Genomic DNA, 26120 nt, shown 5'->3' with positions numbered 1-26120 from the left:
TTGAATTAGTCTTGTCTATTTAATTATGGATTACAATACCTACTACTCCTATTTAGGAAAGTAAAAAAAAAAAATTTTAAAAATCCAACAAACCTAGAGTAGCATATATCAGCTGCTGTGCTGTATATGGTCTGCCCAATAAGTTGTTGCAGCATGCTAGGAAGATTTCTGCTGAGGAAGTAAAACATATCTGTAGCAGATATAAATTCACTCTTTAAGCTCCATTTGCTTTACAGTTTTTCTTTGTTTTATATAATCATTGTTTACTCTGTCATTTTTCCTTCCTTAATAGCTGATCTTCCATTTGCTTTTTAGATGTCAAAATTGCTAGTTACTGCAGTTGCAGTCAAATTTTTATTTATGTAACTAGAACTGATTTTAATGCTATATTCCCAAAACAATTTCTCCACTCCAGATGGTCCTCATTCACCTGCAATATTCTCCTGTGCATCTTCCCATTGCAAGGCAAGCTCATTGCGAGCCAGAGTCCCCCTTGCAGCAACACTTCTCACGCACCCATAAAATTTTACTGTTCCTTGGCACTGCTGTTCCCTCCCCAAGGACTGTATCACACCCCATCAGCTTTACAGTAAAAGAAGAAAGTGAACAAGGCACCATCAAAGCTATTCAACCATATTCATCAGATTATTCAGTGTTGCAAAGAGTTCACAAATACAAGTGTAGAACCTTCCACTCTATGACATTTAAGATGAAAATGAGGCCAGTGGTTGTGGTTTTCTGTTGCTTTTTTAGTTTTTAATGTATTTTATTTGTATCTAGCTAAGAAAGCAGATTGTAAAGCTTAGAAAATGTGGTCTTCAGAAGTTAATTTACAAAGGTACAAATACGTTCGGTTTGGGTAAAAAAAAATTCCTTTGGCAAAACTTACTTACCAGAACAAGACAGACTTCAATAAACTAAAGCAAGTCCAGCAGAAAACCGCAAGGTGACTATGGGGCTGCAGCACATGGCATGTAAGAAGATATCAAGAAAAGTTTTCACTCTTGAGAAGTCTAAGAGGAAAATCTTACTGTTGTCCTCAACTATCTAACGTGAGGGTACAAGAGAAGACAGAGACATTATTCTTGAAGATGCAGAGAGAAAGGAGGACAAGAGGCAACAGTCACAAGCTCCACCTGGGAAATTCCACTTGTATATTAGAAAAACATTTACAATCATAGTAGTCAAACATTAGAATAGGACCCAGAGAGGTGAAGGATCTCCATCCTTGAACAAGGCCCTAAGCCCTTCCAGCCTTCAGCAGAGGAGTTGGATTAAGTAACCTCTCCAGAGGTCCCTTCCAACCTATTTTGTGCAATGGAATACAAAACCTTGCTGTAAAGACCCACTGGAAGTAGGGTATTTTTAATTATAATAATCAAAATATATACACGATAATGTGTATTTTACATATATCAAGGGAAAAAAAACATACTGCATTTCAAAATTCATTTACTGCAATAACAGAAGCAAATAGTCAGTAGTAAGGTTAAGTCATTAAGAAAAGCCACAATTTGCATGTAAGCTGAAGCCAGAAGAAAGCTACAGAAAGTCAGTATTCAGAGACATTAATTCAAAGGATTTCATAGTACCCAACTGATCTCAATTTCATTACACAAAAATAGAGTCTAGACCTAGACTATTATTTAGGTCTGGATTGCAGGTCTGGACTTAGATTATTATCTAGTGCCCACAAGCTTCAGTTTCATCTATTTACATTAACTGTTTTCAGATACTAAACTGCACGGTCAAGTATTTTAGTTCTCACAACTGCACCCTAGTTTCACTAAAATTACCTTAATTACCTGATAAAATGTTATTTTAAATTGTCCTTCATTTCAGGAGATGTGAACACTGAACTAGCTGTAACAAACTTCTAACATCTTTATGTGAAAGGTTCGTTTTTACTTAAAAAAAAAACAAAAAAAACAAAAAAAAACCAACCCACAATAAAACTCTTAACAGAGGATTAAAAAGGACTGTATAAAATAATCTCCATCACACTTACAACAGTAAGAAAATTACTCTGGTTGCTATCTCTTAGTAAATATTAACTGTTTTATGTAATCCATATTAAAAGATGGTTATGACTACAGTTGACATTTTATTTTTAAAAGGTGGACCAACAAACATGTCAAGAAAAGCAGATTATTGCCGTTTCTCAACGAGTCCTTTTTAAGAATGACATGCTGCCTTGATAGGCAAAGCATGTTCAACAGCCAGCTGAGACAGGATAGCTAAAGGAGAGAAGTAATGATTTGTATGCCAAAAAAAAAAAAAAAAAAAAAAAAAAAAAATCTATCTTCCTCGGTGATCACTTTATACTTGGCAACTGTACAGTTAAACTGATTTAAGATCAAATTGTGTCATTCCATCCTTCTCTTGAATGACGGTGATGATCATCTCAAAATTTAAGTTTGCTTGAAGTGACACAAGAAGGTAGAATCTGAGCAAGTTCCGGACTGTCAGAAAAAATTCTGACGCTTATCCTGTCATCTGTAACTATGAAAATATCAGATGTTCTTCAAAGTGTTTTTCACCAGGTCTGTCGGAGCAAGAGGTATGGCTGTGCAGAGAAAACAGAATGTGTGCATATGGGAAATATGAAGGATATCAAGTTTTCTATTCTTGCAGTATAATATAAAATTAAATATGCCAACATTCAATTTCAAGAAGACTCAAAAAAGATCTAAAAACCCATACACATTTTTAATCATTTTTCAAATACCAAAAGCTCCTGAAATACACATTTTATGGTCATAAATTGGCAATTAAAATTGCAAACAGAAAGAGCTCACAACAACTGCTCATAGGATGTCATTCACTCTACATTTTAATTAGCTACTAGGTTCTTTAACTTGTAGTAATATATAAACCTACTCTATTTAGAAATAGAAACAATTATGTGATAGTTTATACACCTGAGCTTTAATACACTAGTGTATTCTCCTACCTCACCTGAGCCTTCTAAAAAGAATTGTAAAGATAAGAATAATATACAGAGAGTGTATAGTGTCTTAAATCTTCTAACCAACACAGTGAAAGACACTCCTGTGAACCTAATAAAAAGAATAACATACTAGTGGTGGCTATGCTTTACTAAAGAAGGAGAAAATTCTCATTTGCAAGAGTCATTTGAAAACATCTTACTGTTTTCAGTCTCCTTTCAACCAAGTTACCAAAACAGATACAAGAAATGAAATCGTCAATTTACGTGTTAAAGTTGTCCCAAGCACTTCTCTACATTGTTTACATGTAACCCTGTATTACTGTCCCACAAAGAACAGCTTCCAGATGACCTAGAAAAGCTAAATCAAGTCACCCATACAAAATAAAAGAAGAACTCAGGAGGTTTTAGTAACACTTGTACTATTCTATCAGTGATTAGAAGCAAACAGATATAGGTAGCTACTCACCAGTTTTAAGTGCAACAAACTCTTGTCAAAGGTGATTTTAGCTAAGATAGTTAACGCTACTGACGTGACTTAGTTAAGAGTAAGTTACCGGTAGGTGTCAAGAAAAAAAGACAGAACACTACACAAACATGCTATGCAGCAGATTCTATGCATCAATGCTCCCCTTTTTTGCTTTCAAAATCCATCCTCTGTATGATGAAGCTCAGTGGCCACCTTAGTCCCTCTTCTGCCTTTAAGAACACAGTTTGGCCAACTCCTTCCATCTCTCCAAAATAAAACAATCAGCTAATTTAGACCAGAGATAAAATTGGACATTCAGTTCCTCCCTTAGCTTGCCTCTGCTAAATTTTTATCTGCTCCAGAATTACCACAGTCCCCAGGAAGTTGAAGGAATCTGCACTGGCCAACAGCACCAAAGATCAACGTGCCTGAGCAGAAGCGAGCAGGTTAGTAGATCCTGTTTCTTTCCCTCTGCTGACAGCAGATACAATGAAATTAAACTGGACAGCAAGAGGTGGCTCTGCACATCAAAGCAAGGAAGTGGTCAGGTCTCAGTATTCAAATCAATTAACATGAAAAGTATGAAGAGGGAGCCCAGAGCTTCCTCTGGCATTTACTCTTTCCTTTGAGCAGCCCACAAATAAAGAGCGGCTGTTTCTTCAGATAATCTACTTCTAGATAGGTAAATGGATGTAGCTGTCACAGGCGCTGCTGGATAATCCATTACCTTCACACTGCCAACCTGCACATTTGAAGGTCTTAGAAAAAAAAAAAAAACGAAAACAAAACAAAACAAAAAAAAAAACAAAAAGAAAAAAAAAAAAGAAAAAAAAAAACACATGCCAACCCTACCCGACTACTGCTTACCACTGTGGGGGAATTTTCCTTTTTCCTGCTGTGTAAGGAAGGAAATATTACGCAAAATATTTTACACAGCGTACATAGAGACATTTCTTGTCATGCAAAAAAGATCCTGGTCTTGTAGTGCGCAGTGTTCCCAAGATACCACTTGTCATTAAGTGTATCCCAGCGGGCCCTAACTGCTCTCCCATTTAAGCCTCTGGGATCTGAATTCTAATCTCATATGCTGTTCAGTCAAGCAAGTGGTGAGAGACGTTCTGAACAATTCCTAATGGTACTACAACCACACAGACAGCCTTGACTGTGCTTTCTTGCATGACATCCTGCTAAATGTCCTCCAGTTGCATAGTTCTCAATGAAAAATACAATTATCCCAGTGTCTGCTGAAGTTAAGCAACAAACCCACTTCTAGCTTTGTGGTGATAAATTATCACATCCCATTCCCCCAGTGAGACAGAAAGTTATTTCTGTAGCAATACGCTTCATATGATTTCACCCTAAGTGGTCATAAAGAAATAAAAGCAGAGAAAAAACTCTACAATTCTGACTTGAGACTCTGCATAAGCCATTGTGATAACTGATACACCACTGTCAGAGCTGTGCAGCCAAACAGCGCCTTTTTCCTATAATTTTGGTCATGCTTTAAAAAAATGCATTTAATCAGCTGTGACATTTCATTTTTTAAAAAGATGCTATCAACTGATCATCAGAGGCATTCTGTTACAAAAAACTACTAAAAGTGTATGGCAGCAGCTGAAGATATCTAGAATGTTCCTCTGAAATGTCAAGTATTTCTCCTCATACTGGGTATTTATGTACCTTGACATTATCAGTTCTTCTGAAAAATGGAGAAATACATCAGAAACTATCTTGTTGTGTGATTCCAAAAGGCTAGGTGCATATTTCTTCCTCCTTGCCTCTCAAAAGAGAACATAGCCTTTTCTACAACATCCAGTGATGCAAACTAGTACAATACAGCTCCTCAGTTAGGACACACACATATCTTAAAACAAAAATACTTGCAAGTCTATTTCAGATCTAAGATACTCAATTATATCATGTATTGAATTTCTTTTCAAAGTGAACCAACTTTCATGCTATATCATTTCACTTGTTCTACTGAAATTCTTAAGCTATATAAAGATAATAAAATACTGGCATATATTGAGCTCTCATTCAGTAATTTATTACTATCAATGTTTAGCATCTTCTTAGGAAAGAAGCAACTTCTTCCCCAGCATAAGTGTGCACAATTGGTCAACCAATACTACAACATGCATATTACAACAGTGGAACACGGTTGGTGTTCTTTAATCTACTGCACTGTAAATGAAGTTTTATCATATCAAATATCCCTAAGTCTTCCTACATTCACTGAAGAATTGAATTGGGAGAAATACAATAAAGAGATTTTTTTTTTTTTAAATTTTTTTTAACATATTTTTACTGGCAATTATTATCCCACACCAAAAACTCTAATATCAGATACCTTTTCAGACTAAAGGCGGGAAGAACTTGAAGACTTCTCCTACATTTAAGTTTAGAATTTGTTTTTGCAATCAAAATGACACTTTGCGACTAACTGCTTCATAATTTAAACTTCAGAGGAAAAAGGGAAAATAAAGACATCTAAGCTGCAGCTGAATTTGATATGAGTACATAAGTTATACTAGAACAAACTTACAAATTCATGTCTCTATACATCAATGCTGTGGCTGCTCAGGATTGATATTCATAGTTCTGTATATTTCTTTGAGAAACAGCAAGGCTGTGTCTTCAGATCCCCTATGAAGAATTGAAGAAAGAAAAAAGTGTTATTGTGGTACGGTCTACATTCGAACTATTGTAAGCTGCACTTCAAGCCATTCCAGCTCTCTAAAAAGTTTGCACAACCTATTGCCCTAGTCCTTATCTTTCAGGAAGATGGTCTTACCACTACCAACTTCCTTTGAGCTACAATTGTTCACCAGTTCTGGATTATTTCTGCTATCTAAATTTAAATTTAACATGGACAGACTTAGTTTTCTTATTTGACTATAAAGTATTATTTAAACACACCTAAACAATACTGGTATAAAAGAGCAAAACACACTGTAAAAACCAACAAAGTTAAACAGGCAAATTTTAACAAAGTTCCAAAGCTGCAGGAGGTGTTACATAAGGGTAGCTTCCTGTGCTTATTAAAAGAAATGGCATAGGGAGACAGTAAAGGAGACTTAGATGTTCAGAACTGTAATCCTCCAAATGGGAGGAACATCATTCACAGAGCACCAGGACAGAGTTAAATGTGCAAGCTAAGAGAATACAGATGTCTTCCACAACTGAGCAGAGAGATAATGACCATATTTCTTGATGGTCTCTGCTATTAAACGAGCAAGTAAGAAACAAGAAGGATCAACATGGAATCTCCATTCTCTCTGACACACAGATCATTTCACTTAAGGCTTTCCCCACCACTCCCAGCAAAAAAAAAAAAAAAAAAAAAAAAAAACAATCCACACCACACCAAAGTATGCTCTCTTACTGGGATCATTAATCATCATGCTTATCTTCCTTATTTGAATGACCAAAAGCTATGGGTAGCAAGTTTTTAAAAACCTGGCAATGATCAGCTGCCGCCTTGTGGAAAGTCACTCCCTGTTCCTTCAGCTCTACCTGCGAAACGGCACTGCCACCACTGGGTCACCGACTGCTCAGTGCTGGCAGCACCCAGCAGTGCTGGCACACATCAGCTCTGCACCCTTGATAATCCCTTCTCCGGCAGCTACTGATCTTTAACAAAGTAAGTGACACTGAATTTAATAAGATCCTTCGGGTAACGCTTTCATTTCTGTATTTTAACCTGTGGAAAAATGCCCGCTTCTAAGAATTATCAGCTATTGAAAATCAAAACCTTCAAAAATAGCATAGAGCACCATTTCTCGACTGTCTGCTGAACTCAGAACAAGCAACTAGTATTTTGCTTACCTGAATAACAAAAACAGTCCCCCCCACCAACAGCATTTTGCACAGCTCAGCAACTGACATCCTGGCTTGTGTGTTCCCTATAAAGGTGTGCTGTCCTGTTGCCAAATACAGTTTACACATCCTCTGCTCTACCATTCCACATCTTGTGTATTTTCATGTGTGCTTAATTTTATGACAATAATAAAATGCATACAATGACATACCAAAAAAAAAACCAAACACACCAACAACAAAAAAAAAAAAGAGCAACTCATAATGGCAAATACAACAGGTCAGCAGTTACTGCTGTTTCTATAAATGGAATTATACCTTTCTCCATTTGAAACATGTAAGCACTTAAAAACAAAAAGTGAATCCAAATCCAGATAAGGCAATGGTATTCCGCAGCTCTGACTACACAATGACACCAAACTCTGCTTCTTGTTCTCAAAATTGTTCTGTATATGAGCCACCACTGTATACAAGTGATAAATCAAAACCATCCAAATTTACAGGAAGATCCACTGTGCCTTTTTTCTTCCTTTTATTTGTTAATCTTTGACAGCAGAGCATCAATATCCAGCAATTTCATTCCAACAGGAAGAGATAGTAAAGTTTTACTACATATTGTACTCCAACACAATTCCTTCATTAATAGTTTTATTTGAAAAACTACAGTTGTCAACATGCTCACAGAGCTCTCCTTGTTCTGAAAATGATCATAGCTAAGGTGCGTGTTTTGAGTGTCAGCGTTCAAGAGACCAGTATGCAGCGTCTTTATTGCAAATAGGACGATAGATTTGTCTATCTTGTGCTAACAGAGAATTTTATTTTGAAATGAGATTAACCTGTAGTGTGTCTCTAGATGTGACACCTTGAGACTGACATTCCTGGACAGTCTGTTTACCTTAATATAATTGAGACAATTTGATTGTAACACTTGAGTATCCAGAGTGTAACAAATCTATCTTTACAGTATCCCTGTGTGGGAAGGCAACATCTTTCCAAACGAGAAGCCATTTCAGAATTAAGCAATGAGGATCTCTTATAGACAGACAATAAGAGTAAGATAAATGGCAGGCATGTCATTACCAGCATTTAAAGACAGTTACATCAGAAAAGCAGTATTTATAGAATCACAGGTATTTCCTCTTACCAGTAGCATAAATGACTCTGTAAAGCAAAAAGGTATTCATTGAAGCTTTCTATTGGTTTTTCTTGTAGAACGTAATCAATACGACGTCCTCCATTTAACATTCCAACCTTCACTAAAAAATCTTCATCTTTGGGAGGGTCTGGACTTTCAGTGATCTTTTCAGCTAAAATTAAAGAGTTTAAGATTTAAATCACCTTCAAGCACAGCCTGCTTGACTATAATAAAGAAACATCACCCATTTTCCCTGCTCTAATTTTCAAGTGCTTGCAGTAAGTCAAAAGTAACAGCCTCAACTGACTAGCACACTTCTGCATAATTCAGAAAGGTTACTGGAACTATAGGCTTATTTCTTTTAAGCCGAGTTTGTTTGAAGAATAGCTCACAAAGTAATAACTAAGCAATTTTAAAAACAAATCCCACTGTTTATACATAGGTAGAACCAGTCATCCCACAAGAAAATAACCTGAAATAATGTATTTTTACATCCCCCTTGCATAGAGTCAATCACTATACTCAATTGACACTAGGAGGAATGTTTTGTCTTTGTCATTGTAGACAAAGCCAGCATTACTAAGCACCGACAGATAATTCACAACTAGGAAGCCTGCCCTTGGTACCATTAGAGGTAATATTTATATCTGACTTAAGTTCATTTTCCTCAGCAGCACTTTTTCCTGTTACAACACATACTTAAATGCTTCTTAGCTCATCCCAAAAACTCAGTAGAACACTACTGAAGAGAATAAATCTCAAAAATATTTATTTGTGCTAATTTCCCCTGGGAGGAAAGAAAGCACAACTGATTTGGAAACCTGTCCTTCTAAAAGTAAGTCAAAAGGTTATACAAACTCAAGCCTAAAATATCCTTCAATATAAGTTAACTTTTCCTTTCCTAAAAGACAAAAAAAGGTAGCAATAGATCTTGCATTTAACATTAATACTCCAAAAGCACAGAGGCCTCCTTAATAGCATCAGGAAAATCAATAGCAAGCAGTCACTAGGATGCTCAAGTTTCTACTAATTTGAGATCGATATGTCATAAGAAAATCAATGTGTCCACATACCTTCTACCACTTGCTTTTCTTCTTCCTCTTTAATTTGATTAGCTACTTTCTCCAGTTCCGCTTGTAGCTGAGTTGAAGATGTATGAGCACGTGCAAATTCATTAAGGGTCTGCCATGCACTCTTCAGAGAGCTAATAAAACCTTGTTTCAGATCAGATCCCATACGAGAGAGAGAGTCTTTCAACTCTAAAATAAATAAATAAATATATATATAGATCAACATGGTAGAAGGATTTAAAATCATAAACTAAAACCAGAATGATTAAAACTTGTTCAGAAAACATCCCCGTTACTAGCAGAAACGGGCCTGCTATGTCACGAACGCATGCTTCGTGCTTCTCTATTCCATTTTAAAAGATCAGGTGACATGTCATTAATACACAATTAATTTCTCACTATATGGGTCAATGAATTAACACCTCCTAGTACAGGAAACAGTCCCACAGCCTCCAAGTCCAGAAGGGACCACAAAAATAGCTACACCAGCCAATCCCTCAACACTACCAACACCCACAATCACTACTAACATCCTACACTAAAGGAAAACTATAGAGACTAGTTTCAAACTCCAGCACAGCAGCAGAGACCAGAAGAGCTGCCAATGTCTCCTGCAGAGGTAGTGAATGTGGAGAAGCACTCCTAGATAGCTCTAGCCTGTAGTTCTGCTACAGCTCAGTAACTGCGTCACTAGTAACCAAGCTGCCATTCAATACTGATGGGAAACTCCGAATGAAGGAGAGCTCTTCACAGTAACGGATTAGAACCACCTGGGTCTGCTAGATCAAGGCTCATGACTATGCCATGGAACACTCAACTACATCAAAGAAAAACCAGTAAAGAGCAACAGACCATATTTTTCTCCTTTATTATACACACTTTTTGAGACTTGTAACCTAAAACACTACTTAACAAGTGTCTAGGAAAGCAGACTCATCCTAATGTACCACTCTAAAAATATGCATGCTGCAGAAGTTCTCCATTCAAGAGCCTGACGACAGGCTTTCAGAAGGGCTCTGTGAACTTGTACAACAAGTAATATCATCAACTTTACTGCAGAGCTGACTTTTCTTATTAGGTATGTGAAATTTAAGTATAGCACCTTGATGTGATGTGTGCTCATGAGCAACAAAATCCAGGCCCTGCACACCACCTTTCCCCTCAGTGTTTCCAATACTGGACACACACTGGTTAAACGCTTCATGGTGATCATCAGGGACAAGGTAAAAGAAACCGGTAAATTTAGTTTATGTTTCATATCATATTAGAAATTAAGGTGAACAACTGATATACAGCAATTTGAAAATGGAACTTCGTTAATTATAAGCTCAGATCTGGAGGAATTATGATTATTACACCTGAATGCAATTGTGAATGCCTAACTTACAGGACTGGGAGGAATCCCCTCTGACATTTTGGAAAAACAGAGTTAGATATCCAGCAACACTGATTAGTCTCTAAATTTTACAATATTCTAATGCATCAAATGAGTAAATTAGGCACAAGACCCATATATGAAATAAGTTTTCTGTTACCCAGATGAAGTCTTTTTCTGCCTTTGTGATGTGGAATAAGAACTGGTTTTAAATCCGTGTCTTCAATGATCATTGGTTCTAACCTGTAAGCTACTGGATCAAGCTGTTGAGAAACAACACATTGACATTTAGTTATCTTAGCAATTATTCTAACTGTCACATGTTGGTGAAAAAAAAAAAATCCCTATTTATGATTAATAGAGAACTATTTATGAATTCTGTTCTATTTAAGTTTACAGAAACTCAGTTCATGACTATTTAGTTTAATCATAAGATTAAGTAGATTGATTAACTAATTAGGTCTTGTTCTCCTACAGACAGAGATTTTAAGAGAGGAAACAACAGTGAGAGGGTGGCAAAATTATTTTGCACTCTGATGATCTCTACCAACATGTCACTGTTCAATTGTTAAACAACTGATGGGACAGAAGAGGACAAGTGAACTGCAAAATCTCTAAGGATTTCTAAGTTTCCCAGAATCTAAACTGGAAACTCAGACTAAGTCCTGCAAATGGCTCAAACACAAACACGTTATAAAAATCTACAGGAGTGCCTTGAAATTAATGGGGGGTGGGGGAGGGTTGGTTCTTTAAGCTCTGAAAACGAACAAGGGAAATATTATAAAGCCAATTCATAACTAGAATGCTAGAAACGGAACCTATAGACAGCCCTATTTCACTTTTGTAGTAAAAGATCACAAATATTTGGAATATATATTTCAGTTGGGTTATTTTTTTAAGAGGGTGTTTTGGGAAACATACATAGGGTAATAGGAGGTGTAATACTCAGCGGTTAAAACGTAGTATTCTGCATTGTTGTCATCTGCGTCAACCAAAATCAAATCTCAAAAGTACTGCTTACTTACTGGATGATAGATATTGAAGAATCCCTTGCAGGTGGGAAGCCTGTAGTTTTCATCAATCTTCTCCACACCTCTCACAGTAAGGAACACACCAATAGGAGAACCAAGAGCAAAGAAAATATCGGGTTCAAAGTCCAATGGACTGTAAACCACAGAAACCTACCAGACAGAAATCAGATATATAATCTCTCAGAACTGCCAGCTAGTTAATATAATGCCTAGTTAGGAAGGAAAAACCAAGTTGTGTATTAAATCAATCATATGCTCACAGTAATTACAGAAAGCTTCAGCTGCATTGCCCTCCTCCATGCTAATACCATAGTACTAGTACATATTAATACTATAATACTAAAATGGTTTTTTAAGAAGAAATTCAAAAGTACGAAAAAATGAAAAAATACATTTAAAACAAGAAGTCTTCAAGGTTTGTTTGTTAAGTTAAGTTTGAGGTAAAACTTAAATATAAAAGCATAAATGGATCAATTTAGGCTACCATGTTAACTGTAAAGCCACTGAACCATTCAGTATCACGCCATTCATACAGTTCTGCTTCTGAAACAGAACCATGTTTACAGCTCACTCACTGCTGAAAGACAGAATGAATTGTAGTGGCATCCTTGTTATTACAAGTAACCAAACCCACTCTCCCAGCTCTCCCCCCTGCCAAAGGGTAAAGTTCTACATAAATACAACTTTTGTACAACCGTCAAGGGAAGCAGCACAAAGTCATCAACATTTAAAAACATTTTAAAAAACAGCACTAAAATCAACCAAAAGGATAGCATTGTTCCAAATGAATCATTTAAACCTACGTAGTCTCACCTGGCCAGTTCCGATTTCAAAATACTCATAGTCAATGTTCACAGAAGAAACAGATGCACCAACTGCAAGCTTCCTCTTTGAGTGCAGCTGACCAGACTCTGAAGGGGAGACAGAAGTAACTGTCTCTTTTGCTTTCTGGGCATCTTCTTGAGTTTGCAGCGTGGCAGCCAGCACCGCTTTCTTTTCTGCTACTGCTTTCTTTTGTTCCTTTTGAGACAAGTTTCAAAACCAGGAAAAAAAAAAGTTTATTCCACAACTGTCAAAATTCCTTATATATATATATAATCTCCATGATGTTAACAAGTGTGTTAAAGAACAGAAGTTACTCCACAACAAGGAAGTCAGATACATTTGCTTAACAACTTTTTCTTTCATTTCTGAAAATTGTATTTACCTGCTTGGCCACTCTGTCTTTTACAAAATTAGCTATTTTCTTCCTTGGTCCAAGAGGTATCCCCATTTCCTTCAGGTCATCAATTGTACACATCATCTAAAAAAAAAAAAAAAAAACCCACACACATCAAAGCATGCTTTAGAACTTTTCTAGCAACATATATCATTTCTTATTTGCAATGACTTCTGAATGAGATAAGACATTTTATAAAGCTACAGGAATTACAAAAAAAAAAAAAAAAAAAAAAAAGATGTGCTACAAAGTGTCCTAAAATAATCTGGAGAAAAAACTCAAGGAAAAGTTACATAACATTTAGTCTTCATATCAGACATTAATTATCTTACCCCTTTGCAATGGGGGGTACAGTACACTAAACTCATAAAGAAAAGAGTACAAAACAAGCCCAGAAAAAACCCAAACATAAACCTCCATACCCTGGCAATCCCCATAAGTCAAGCGAATATTATCGTACCAGAGACTCCATGTCAATTTTCTCCTTTTCAAATGTGCTTGCATAGTCTGACAAACCAAACATTTCGAGGGTCTTCTGCAAAGAAGGAACATCCTCATCTACTTCAGGCTCACAAAGGTCATCACCAGAAGTAGTAATTGAGGAGCCCAAGGAACTGGTATCTTCAGTCATCTTAACACAAAAAAAAAACAGCACAGAAACACAATCACATCATCTGACAGTGAAAAGCCAATATGCAACAAGTAAATACAAGTTTAATTACTTTATCTTAAAACCATTATTATGTAAGCTTTGTAAATCTAAGTCCATTTTTAGTGAAGCAGGACACAGATATCCCACTAATAATAGATCAGCAAAATATATATTTAAAAATTACTAAGAGAAGCAAAAGGTTTCTTGAGCTTTCCAACACTCAGAAATGTTTCCTTTTAATCATCAAACAACTGGTCACTGCTTCTAGCCTGAACACAGATCAATTCTTCTCCTCTTATGCATCTCCTTCACCATTCAGATACTGTTAAGACCAAGCTACGTGTACACAAGGGTCAAAATCAATGTTCATGATCTAATTCCATTGCTGGCTTATTTGGAAACTGAAAGAGGTGCAAACAGTTTGTCCTGAGAACCGACAATATCCACAAAAGTGCACATTTCCATTAACACGTTTAAATGCACTATCGGAACCCACAACTGTGTTTTAGCTAATAGTATGTGAAAACTTAAGAAAAAGTTGCTGAAAATATCGGATCTATTTGCCTGGAAAGAACAGCATACAGACTACCTACCTGTTTATCATGAACAGCCACGTCCTTCACAGTCCCATTAACACCAGAGAATGGCCCAGTATTTACTGACGAAGCCAAGTCCTTCTGGTTAGACAATATATCAAATAGAATTAAGGAACCTGGAAACAGAAATTAAAGTCGCCTTGGGAAAAACGTCAGATTTTCCTTCCCTAAATTGGAAGCAAAATTTATAAGCAATAGTAATAGCAATGTATAGGTTGATCAAAAAAGATGGCTGAATTAAAACCAAAATACTCACACATTAACTTGAACATGATCATTCAAGCAAAAAGCAAACCTTTTCCCCTCGCCTCCCATTCATGCTTTATGCAGCTGACATGATTAACCATCTTGGACTGCTGCCAAACTGGAGGAAAAGTTCCAGCCCAAACCAGTATGCCACATGCCATTATAACACTTATTCAATGTTCCAAAAAATTATCTTTTACTAAGTGGGGGTTCTGAGACACAAGAAGTTACCCACCTAACAAGACACCAGATAACCTGTCAACTTTTAAACACAAATTAGACACTAAGCCTTCATGACAGAAACTAAAGGGGCGGAAGAAATGCACGCATCCAGGAAGTACTAATTTCCTCTCAAACCTTTATAAACTTAGCTATTGAGAGGTGTTTGACTTTTAGTCAGCCATATTCTAAAAGACAGCCATGCCCTATCAGCTAATTTTAGCCTTATGCTTTAGTGAAGGTTCCATTTCCCCTAGTGCAGGAATGCTGGTTTAATCCCAAATCCATTCCTTAGATAATTACCTAAACTGTGCCCAGCCACAGAGACTCCTCCTTTAAAGTCTGGGTTGCGACTCATGAAAAGCGCGTACAACCGATTCATTTCCAGCCCCACTTTATCCACAATCGTCTGACAGTAGGTGGGGCTGTTGTAGAACAGTATGTCAAGGAGTGTTTCATTGGTGAAGTGGCGCAGGCGTCCGATGCTTGGCAAAGTGATTTTTTTTATGTTCCTAGTAACACAGAATCATTAGAAGCATGAATGCCGTTATAGAAATGCCGTTAAAGAACTTTGTTAACTTTTGAAATGACAGGCAGTAGAATGGCAGTGTAAATTCTCCAGATATGGTCTCTACAGACATTAAAAATACAGCCTTCTGGCCTTGTTGCATATTCATACATTTGTGCTATCTGCTGATTGTAGATATTTGAGAAATACAGCTCCCTTTTTTCTCTCCAGGCTGAAGGGATGCCTGAAATAATCTCTTCTCCATTCCAACACTGCTCTCACACAGTAACAGGGAAGTTTTGTGAGCAGATTGGTGGAAGTGGAATAGAAAAAGAACTCGCATATAAAAATTGAAGGTGAAATTGAAGTAACAGCCAATATAATACTCTCTTTTTGGAGAAAAACTTTGGCATCGCCATCTGCCTGCTTCGAGTTAAGACAGCTGCAACGGAATTGCTAGAGAACCGAGACTGCCTTAGTTAGCATAGCCTGGTTTAATTAAGAGAATGTGGATCTTCATTCCTCAAGAAAACACAGTATTCAAATGAGAATAAAAGACTAAGACTCTAGGATAGCAGTATGACTTGACCGAGTGAAAACAGTCTGGAGAACACCAGTGTGTGCTCTAAGTGGTACAGGTTGCTACCCTCGCAATTTCTACTTCCCCATCTTTGAGCAAGAGAAAACAGCTTGAAATATCAAGCTATGGCAGAGGGATAGGCACCAAAAAATGATTTAAAAATAGATTTTTAAAACGCTGTAACACTCCTACTCTATCTATATAGATACTTTGTTTCAAAAAATAACATAAAATAAAATCTTAGCTCAACCACCTAATCATAATTAAGGTACTACGTTAGGACTGGACAGAGGGCTCAATGCCTTCGTCAGAAAGAGGACACCGACATCTACGGTCAGATTCAATGAAACTGCAGGAAGGTATAGGAGAGAAAACTCTCCACTTTAAATTGTACATACCTGTTGCTGGACAATACATCTCCATGCTGACGACCTCATACATGCTGACCACCTCATACCACTCTCTCTACACACTCACTCATCATCATGTATCAACACATTAGCCACTTTCATGAAAACGCAGTACTGAAAAAGTGTGTGTGTGTATACATACCTTGTCACTACTGAAATGAAAATAAACATGAGAAAACACTCCACATGCCTTTCTAGCTTTCCTTATACTCCTCATCAAAATGTTAATTAAAAAAAAAAAAAAAAAAAAAAAAAAAATCGGCGATTCTCTTTTGTAACCCAGCCATCATATGTTTATTCATCTAGCCTAAAGAGTATATTAACTGCTCTTTTCATCCACTTTATGAAAACTGTAAAGAGGCAGCTTGTATGAAGTTCACAACATTAAACACCATACTCACCTGTCTACACCTGTTGCATCTCCATGCAGAGAACTATGCCAGTGAACTGGGAGGAATTCCACCCTGCTCACTTTACGTTCCTCTAAAGATTTCTTAAAGTGAGTCTGCAACAACTTCAGAGAAACAGTCCTAAAATCATCAACTGTAGAGAATAAGAGTAATGAAAATCCGATAGTAGCAGTACTCAAGTAGCACACTTAGAAATATTCTTTTCCCCACCTCTCTCCAATTTCAGACATAGTCAAAATACAAATGAAGGAAACTGCAAAGTAGAAAATCTTTGCAAGTATTACTCCTGTAACTATAAGAGAATGGCTATCTTTTTTTTTAAAGTGGATTTTCTAGCAAGCTTCTATTTATCTCACAATGAATGCATTTTTACTCCATGGCCAGACACAGCCTTCTTAATTTACTCAGTTGTGCTAGAATGTATTTAAAAAAAAAAAAAAAAAAATTAAAAAAGCAAACAAAAAACCACCCTACACAAACACCACAAAAAAAACTCACACCCTAAAAGCCAAACCACTCTGTAAGTCTAATACTGAAGACTAATAATAATAGTTAAAGCTGTAAGTCTGACAAAACACAGGTTCTGCTTTTGGAAAATAATCAGGAAAAAGTCCTACCAGAAACTGAACTTCTTAACATTAGACACTTTTTTTTTAAATGAAAAAAAAAAAAAAAAAAAAAAAAGACACGCTTATCTGAATATGAAATATAGAGACCCACATTTTAATAGTTAAGAATATGACTGCTCATTAAATGAGAAAAAAAAAACAAACAAAAAAAACTTACCACATTCAACAATGCTTCTAAATCTCAAGTCACATACAGGACCTATGCCATGAACCATAAAAACTAGATGGTCAATTTGGGACATCTCTCCTGTATGAAAAGAAAAAAAAAAAAAAACTTCAGAGCACTAGCATGTACTGCAGTAGTGAAGTTTAGAGTGAAGCAACCTTAAGATATATGTGCTTTATAAAGCCTATTACATAATGTCATTCAGGATATAACACAGCCCACAGGACTCCTTTATTAAAAGGACCAAAACCAGATAACCTCTTTCAAGCAGCTTAGACTAAGGAACAACTTTAATCTTCAGACTCTAAGCACAAACAGTGCATTGCCACTCCACCCACAAGGGTCCAACTTTTGCACAGAAATGAACTGACTGCTCAAGCTGCAGACCCGCGTACAGTAATCACGTACCATCAGGAATTTCATCATGGTCATCATCAATTCCACGTTTTACTACCCTTGGTCTTGCCTGACCATCTTGAGTGGTACCCCATTCATCTGGTGTGGCAGAAGGTTGGAACTGAACTATGACCTGAAAAAATACATCGTCCAATTATAAACACAAAAAAGCCTTATGAATCATAGTGCTCATCTGAAAGCATTGCATGGTTCAACACACTTTTTGTTTGATTGCTTTACCTTGCATATGAGACTCAACTCTTTTCTTCAGTTAGTATATATGCAAAGAACAAAAGCCTCCAGGTCAGGGTCTCACCAGAGCAGAGGGGCACAATCCCCTCCCTCGACCTGCTGGCCACACTTCTTTTGATGCAGCCCAGAATACAGCTGGCTTTCCAGGCTGCGAGCGCATATTGTCAGCTCATGCCCAGTTTTTTTATCCACCAGTACCCCCAAGTCCTTCTCCTCAGGGCTGCTCTCAATCCCTTCATCCTCCAGCCTGCACTGACACCAAGGGACTGCCCCAATCCATGTGCAGGACCTTGCACTTGGCCTTGTTAAACCTCACCAGGTTTACAGAGGCCCATTTCCCGAGCTTGTCCAGGTCCCTCTGGATGGCATCTGGATTAAAGTTCTTTATTTAAATTACTTTCCATTTGGTACAGACCGGGGTTAGCCTAACTCAAATTGCCACCCATTTGCTGCCAGTTATGCTTAGTCAAAACATTTACTATGTAAACCCTTACTTTTCTTAGGTTTCAGAAAGCATTGTCTTTTTATCACATGACAGCATATTGAAGCAAGAGAGAGTTCATTGTTCTATAAACTTTCTAATCTTTAACGCACAGATATCCAAAACAATCAACAAGTACATTTCAAGCAAGACTAAGACCACATTCAATTTACGCTTACATCCCTCCATTTGCTCATTCACCCCTAATGAATTCTGTGAGAACCAATTGTCAGAATCTATTACCTTGGGATTATGCATAACAATTGTCTCCCCATTTGGGAATTCAAGTCGCCGATGCCACTGATTTGTAGTTACAGCCTTTTTATACTCTGCCTAAAACAGTAAACAAGTTACACAAAATCAGTATGCCTTCTCAGATAAACTATCTTTCGGCCTTGTACATCATTTGTAAGGCTAAGGTTATAATTTACATAACTTTATTTATAGAAAAGCGTCGCGTGAAGTACTATACAAGCTGATTTTAGGTCACAGCATGCAGGACCTATGCACGAGCAACACGGCCTTCCAGCTACTCCCCTTTTCAAGATTTGCTTAATTACGTTCCAGAAAGTGCGTTGTGGAAATCATTTTAATGAAATACAAAGAAGTATTTCTAAGGTCAGAAATACAAAGAACTACCAAGTTCTTCATGAAGTTTATGCAAACGTAATACTAACCTCTAGCTTATCACTAAAATCCTCAGTGTAAGGAATAAAACGGCTATCCTTGTCTCCTTTATAAAACCACATGCATCGTCTCACTTCAGAAGGCTCTTCTTCCCAGTAAACAGCTCTCCTCATTCTGTCATACAGGTATACATCATAACGTCCCCCATCAGTGCTCAGAACCACGCTCTCGGGATCAGGCTGGACTATGACACAAAAGTCACACTCGGTTACAATAACACATACAATCCTTTTTCTCCCTCACCCCAGCCCCAATCGCTTCTGTGACGAGTATTAAGGCACTAAGACAGATAGTTATATTATGGAAGAGAAGCTGCATAGCATCAGGCAACCATTGTGTTGCTCCTAAAATGCTTCTGTATGCTCTCTACACAAGAAAAATAAGCTTTGAAAAGCTCTCGAATATTAGTACTTATTCGAGAGCTGACAGAGATTAACAAAAAAGCAAACCAAGAGACAGATAACTAGGAGTTGTATGTGAAAATGGGATATCCACTGGGGATGTACATCTTAACATTGACAGCATCAAGCAACAGATAATGTGAATTAATTATGTGGCACAAAACATATTTTCAAGATATGTACTAACATCACTTATTACTGCCATATCACTCTTTCATACATGAGTGGCATTACTTTAATATCTTCCTTCTATACACCTCCGAGTCAGACACAACTTACCAGAATTATAGACTTCCTCTAGTTTTGCAGAATCCAGAATGCTGAACGGCATCCATACTTGCTTGTCCTCCACCTCCTTACAGTAGAACCAGTGTGGCTGAACCGGTTCATATTGGTTCTGCAGCAAAACAGGAGGTGCTTGGACCAGCGGACCTGCAGGCCTGGGAGCTCGGAGCTGTGACTGAGGCTGTGGAAACTGAAAATACATTTGGGCTCATCCCCTCAGTGTCACACAGCAAACTACAGATCAGTTCTGCAAAAACTATAGAGAACGCTCTGAGCCTTTATTTCTAACATTTGTTCCTGAGAACGTTATCTTTCAGTCTAAAAAAAATTATAGACACATTGTCCACTTCATTATGTTTTTGAAGAGTTACACATTTTCAAATTGAGAAAAGATGTGAATTTTGTTCCCACAAATACTGTTAAAAACCATTATGGTCTAGCACCTCAACCACCTAAATCCCGTGAGATTCAAAATATTCTCCTAAATTTTGAAAACTCAGGCTGAGCTTATTTCTTATGGCCACCAAATTTGACATGAAAATCAAAATGCATTCTTCTCATTATTCATTTATACATAATTACATTTTTGCATAAAGATTGTCAATTTTAACAAGTGGCCACTTCAGTAATAGGCCTCTTCCTGAGAGGTGATGAGGACATGCAGAGTTCAAACTCAAATGTAGCCTCAGTGGTGAAAGAAAAATAACTGATTTTGAAAGGACTACAGCCCACTTAAAGCTGATTTCATACAACTTGTACAAAGATCCTAGCTAGTACAACTAAAAGCAAGCGATGACAGCAGTAGCAACTGCTTTGGCCAACACATTTAAAGAAAAAACTAAAAAAAAAAAAAACCAAACACTAATATATTGTACAAAATATAAAATCAAGCAAATAGAAGTTCAGAAACTCTTTGATCTAAAACTCCAGATCGTTTAGGTTCTACTGCTTTTGCTATATTTTTTGTCGTATAATCTTTCTATTCTTTATTCACAACAGCAACAATGTAGTAATAACTGAGGTAAAACAAAAACAATTCTTGTTCTCAAGGAAAACTTGCCAGGTTATTACTAACCCATTCACATTATTTGAATAATGCTTTTGTGAAGATAAAAAAAGAATGGAGATTGATGCTTTATATCTCACAAAATCCTCAACCAACGTGTTTCAAAGAGTTTGCTGACAATTTATGTGACTTAGACAAAAAATTTCAAAAAGCACTGGCTTCACCAGCAAAACCAGCTAGAAATGAGATTTTCAGTCCATATCCTGCAAATGGCCGAATGACCTGATTTACAACAGAGGCACAAACAACGCAGCAGCACAGCTGAAATGGCAGCAAACTCAGCAGCAGATAGAGAATAGCAACAGAACTTCACAACTTGGCTTTGTTTCTGATGCCAGAGGCTCAGGTAGCTACAGCCTGAGGGCACACTCACTTCAAAGATCAGGAAGCTTTCCTAAAACAACAGTTCCAGGCTAGTTCTAGTGAAAACATTTTGCTTTCAGAAATGGTTCAAGACTTTTTCTATGCTTTTTTGGGTGGAAAAGAATAATCTTCAGAAGACAAAATAAGCATTTTAAAGAGGAAAGTGACTTATATTGTTTTGTCACCACAAATGGTTTGCATACCTGTGTCAATGACCCTGGAGGTGTCTGATACATCTGGACAGGCGGGACAGAGGACGGTGTGTGAGCAGGTGCGTGACTCTGTTGCAGCTGTGGCGGAGTAAGGTACGGGTTAGCTCTGCTGCTCAGAGTGGTGTGCCGATAAGGGTTATACCCCTGCTGAGACGTTCCTTGCGGAAGAGTAGACGCATTTGCAGGCGGGGGACAGCTCTGTAGAGGAGTCTGATAAGCCGTGATTCCCACCTGTGAAGTAGGTGGTGCACCGTAGGAGGATTGAGAATTGGGAATATGCGGTGAAAAGGCATTTTGCCCATCTGGTGACCCAGTCACAACTGGGAGTGAAGTTGGAGGCCCGGAGAAGGCTGGTGCTCCAACAGGCGGTGCAACAGTTGTTACGGGTGGCTGCCCAATACTTCCAAATGGATCACTGCTACTAGGGACTTGAGAGAAATAGTTGAAAGTCTGTGGTGGATTGGGGCTGGCAGAAGTCTGACCCAAGAAGCTGTCCTCTTCACCAACATCCGCAGAATCATCTGCAAAAACAAAAAGTCACTAGAGATATTGTGAGAGGTTCAAACCAGTTAGTGCATGTAGCCAAATTGTTCTGTACCATTATCAGCTATTTCCAAAATTTTGTTGGCCCCTATAAAGCTAAAAGCATTACAAAGCTTGCACATCCTTGATGATTAAACACACCATAAAACGAAACAAAAGATACCAAGTCTTCAAGAACATTTAAAATAGACCACGAAAGTCATTCAATGTACACAGATAAAGCAACAAAAATTACAAATCTGAAGTATGATTGAAGTCAGGGCCTTCCCAAGCCAACCTGGCAAAGACCCCTGGTTCCAGGGCACTGAAAATCCCTTCCAACGTCCCTTATGCCTAGCAAATGCAAGAGCAGCCTTCATTCATTTCTTTTCACCATGAAAACAGTTATGAAACATAGGACTTCATGCTTCAGTTTTTAGAATTCCAAGATCAAATTCAAAAGCAGAGCTTAAAGACATTCCCAAAGAGACCAAACCTATTGGTTAAGCAATCCATTTTCGCCTGCTCCTTCAGCAGTGCCCTCACAAGGTTTCCCATTCGACTCGCAAGGCGGCTACAACTCATCACTCCAAATCACTTGATGAGCAAGACTGACTCCAGTTTTCGCTAAACATCGTACTCTAGACTGGCAGAAGAACTAAATCTCTGGTGCAGAAAAATAAGTCCTCCTTTTGTGTAATAGCAGGAGAGGGTTTTTAAAAGTGCAAAGTCTTGACTGCCCTTTCGCATTGAGCAAATACATAAACTACGTCCTGGTCAACCACAGTTTTCTGCTTTGCAGTGACCTAGTAACAAGAGGGGAGAAAAGTGGTTTGACATTATCATAGGTCTTGCAGTAAACTTAGTTAAACCTGTTGTGATGGTCTGAGCATCACTGCCTGCCTGCTGAGGGAAAAGCACCTTGCAAGCAGCCAATGCAATCTGCAGATTTAATATAACACAACATAAAAATGTTGTCATCTGCTTTCGCAATCAAACAATCCCCAGGCTCTGGGGAAGAAACCACAGACCTATCATTGCTTCTCAGTCCCCAGCCAAAGAGAGAGATCAAGCATCTCTACAGCTACAAGCAGCCAATAACAAATGTCTTTATCCGCAGCCAACATAACTGTAACACAGAGTATCAAGGGAGCACGGGGAATCCACAGAGAACGCTCCCTAGGAAGCTGCTGTTCTAATTAATTAATCATAAAAGCAGCAGCTGCCATGACTAAAAAGCTCTATTTTAACCACAGTTCATGTAGCAGTCTTCAGACAGTGTCAATTTGAGGCATCACCTGCATTTATCAGTTTCTCTTACTTTCACCTATAGCATTTTATGCCATTTTGAGGAACAAAACCCAAAATCTATATGTGTGAACCATTGTGTGGAGAATAATAAAACCATTTATAAGTGAAGACATTACAAAGTCAAGCCTGTGGATTATATCCCAACTACAAGCAGAATAGCCATTTATACTAAATAAAAGGTTTCATCTTCTGAACAATAAAATTCTTTTTCCTTTCACATTTCATAAACATTTTGGAACAGAGAGAAGCATACTTCATACCATATTGCCAATTCTCTGCTTTCCAAAGTAACTGGTAGCAGAGCAGACAATTCACCTCACCCTGCCAGACCACAACAAACATGGCAACGTGCTGAAGAGTTTTCAAGGCCTTTACCAAATGCAAAACACCTACTATTCTCCAACTTCAACCTGGTTTTGGAGATCTAGTCTAACTGAATCTTTCCTTGCAAAATAAGGTTGAAAAACATTCTGTCAAAACAAAAATTATGTGTACATATATATACACACACAGAGAGAGTCTTCCAACACAATACATTGCTTTCTACTTTGCCTTTTTCCAATTTTGCAAAAACTATGTTGGAACATAAGCACAGACTGGCGGAAAAAGAAGCAGCTTATATGAATTTAAAAATTTCCTATGAGTGTACAGTTTTGACACACAAGGGCAGTACTCTTCCTACATACAAAACAGCCTTTCTTCAACAGTGACTGTGCAACAGCCTCCTGTACAGCCCTCCCTATGTAAGGCAGTACCTTGTCCTTCACAGACCGTCACCTGACGACCACAAGTACCATTAGTCCACTTCCTCATTGGGAACACTCCTCCCTATCTACAGTAAATATATTGGTTATTTCACTCACACCTGAGCCAGAGAAAGTATCTTCTATTATCAGCTGCAAAGTCCAAAACACTTATTACGCACTCGTGGAGATACAACAAATTTAAGACTGCACACAGCTTCCTAACGTTGGTTGTCTGACAGATGCCAGGCAATTTCTAAGACTAATTCCTATTACATTTTACACAATTCAAGGGTTCAAACTCAAGGGTTCTTTCCTGATTCAAGATGCAAACTGCTCTGCCCAGCCAAATGTGTCTGTGACATCTGGCTGGACAAACGGTGAACGCCATGGGCTACAGAAATAGAACCTTTAACCAGACAGGGGCCTTACTGGGACAGATATGGAATGTGGCACAACCTCTGGCGCTGAAATTCACTTCAGTTGCAAAACTATGAATCTTCATTCAATTAAATTTTATGTGAGATGACATGATTCATCACATTTTATTAATGAAATCCCATAACCAGATTTTCTCCCTGGTTGGCTTCAAAGTCTTCTGGAAGTTGCCACATGAGAGTCATCTGTGCAAAGTTACTGGCCAGACTAGCACTTTAAAATTACCTTTAAAAAAAAAATTAAAAACAATGCATATTTTCAATAAATAAATCCAATAAGGATTGCAAAAAATGGAAGTAGTAAGTGTATCAGCTACCTAGACACCTCATGCAAGTAGGAATAATGTTCTAACACTTCTACCACTCCCATCCAAAAATATGCAGTATTCTAACGAAATCTTTCAAAGCCATACCTGATATACCTTTTTTAAAAAAATCTCCAGGGATGTACTCAATTTATTTCCAGATATATAAATGTCTATTTTAGCTAAGATATAACAGCACTGAAATCAAGTATTGGATTTTGGACTCAACGTGTACCAGCGCAGTAAAATTTGAAATACCTGATTTCTCGATGCATTTCTACTGTTTAGGGCTTTAATCTCAGACTGAACATATTTCCAGAAAAATCCATGCCTTTATCTGAAACTGTTTGAGCATCAGATTTTAAGTTGCACATGCATATGTTCGGAACACCATTAAGGCTTTAGAAGGAAAGGATAGTAAAATGATGTTTAAATTAAAAGGAAAATTAAGGTATCTGCTTAACATGCTATTTTCACACAGGGAAAAGAGAAGATAACATGGGAGATCAGCTTTAAAAAGGTGAAAACACTAAGTACATCCCTGCATAGAAGCCCTGACAACTTTTAATTGCTAAAACAAATACGCCAGTCAGTGAACTGAAAACATGATAACCACCTCCTCTCCCCAGACACAGAAGGAAACCCCAAGCACGAAGCACACCGGCATCCCCAGCCGTTTGCCTTTAGCGGGCAGTGACAACCACCCGGGAGAGCCCTGCGGGGAGGAGATGAGGATCTCACCGCCACGTAGCGGGCCCAGGGGCTGACCAGGCCCGCAGCACCCCTCGGCTGGCCCCGGCTCGGTTCCTCAGGGCTCCCACCGACCCCACAGCCCCTTTAACCGGGGCCGCGGCCCCCCCGCTTCCCTCACTGCGGCCCCTCAGCACCCCGCACCCGCCTACCGGCTGCCAGGAGAGCGGGGCCCGGCGGTACAGCCGGAGCCTGGCTGACTGGGATGAAGGGCACGGTGAAGTTGAACTCAGTGGCGGAGGAAGAGAAGAGCAAGTTAGTGCTACCGGTACCCCCAGGCTTCGCCGCCGCCATGGCTGCACCCCGACAGCCACGTCCCTTCCCCGCAGCGGCCCGGCCCCTTCCGCCCTCAGCGCTTTGCCCACTTCTAAGATGGCGGCGGCGGCGATGCGCCCTGACGGCCTCTCCGCCTACGGGTGAGGAGGAGA

General features: G+C 38.3%; 1 protein-coding gene across 1 annotated transcript; it reads right to left on the bottom strand.

Moving 5' to 3' along the window:
- Positions 1-1349: 1349 nt before the first annotated feature.
- Positions 1350-26110, bottom strand: SEC23IP (SEC23 interacting protein). Its single transcript, XM_086751702.1, has 19 exons — positions 25845-26110; positions 21616-22145; positions 19978-20173; positions 19288-19481; positions 18854-18943; positions 17890-18010; positions 17473-17562; positions 16678-16819; positions 15082-15290; positions 14311-14429; positions 13526-13696; positions 13054-13149; positions 12660-12866; positions 11841-11996; positions 10976-11078; positions 9444-9629; positions 8380-8542; positions 5962-6062; positions 1350-2566 (listed from the first exon to the last, which is right to left on the bottom strand). Exons 1-18 carry the CDS (start codon positions 25984-25986, stop codon positions 5981-5983), a joined length of 2997 nt encoding a protein of 998 aa, XP_086607828.1. The 5' UTR covers positions 25987-26110; the 3' UTR covers positions 1350-2566; positions 5962-5980.
- Positions 26111-26120: the final 10 nt, after the last annotated feature.

The sequence above is a fragment of the Chlamydotis macqueenii genome, chromosome 7 (genome assembly GCF_036417535.1).
Source record: "Chlamydotis macqueenii isolate bChlMac1 chromosome 7, bChlMac1.mat, whole genome shotgun sequence".
Taxonomy (NCBI): Eukaryota; Metazoa; Chordata; class Aves; order Otidiformes; family Otididae; genus Chlamydotis; species Chlamydotis macqueenii.
This window is presented reverse-complemented; position numbering and strand designations above follow the sequence as displayed.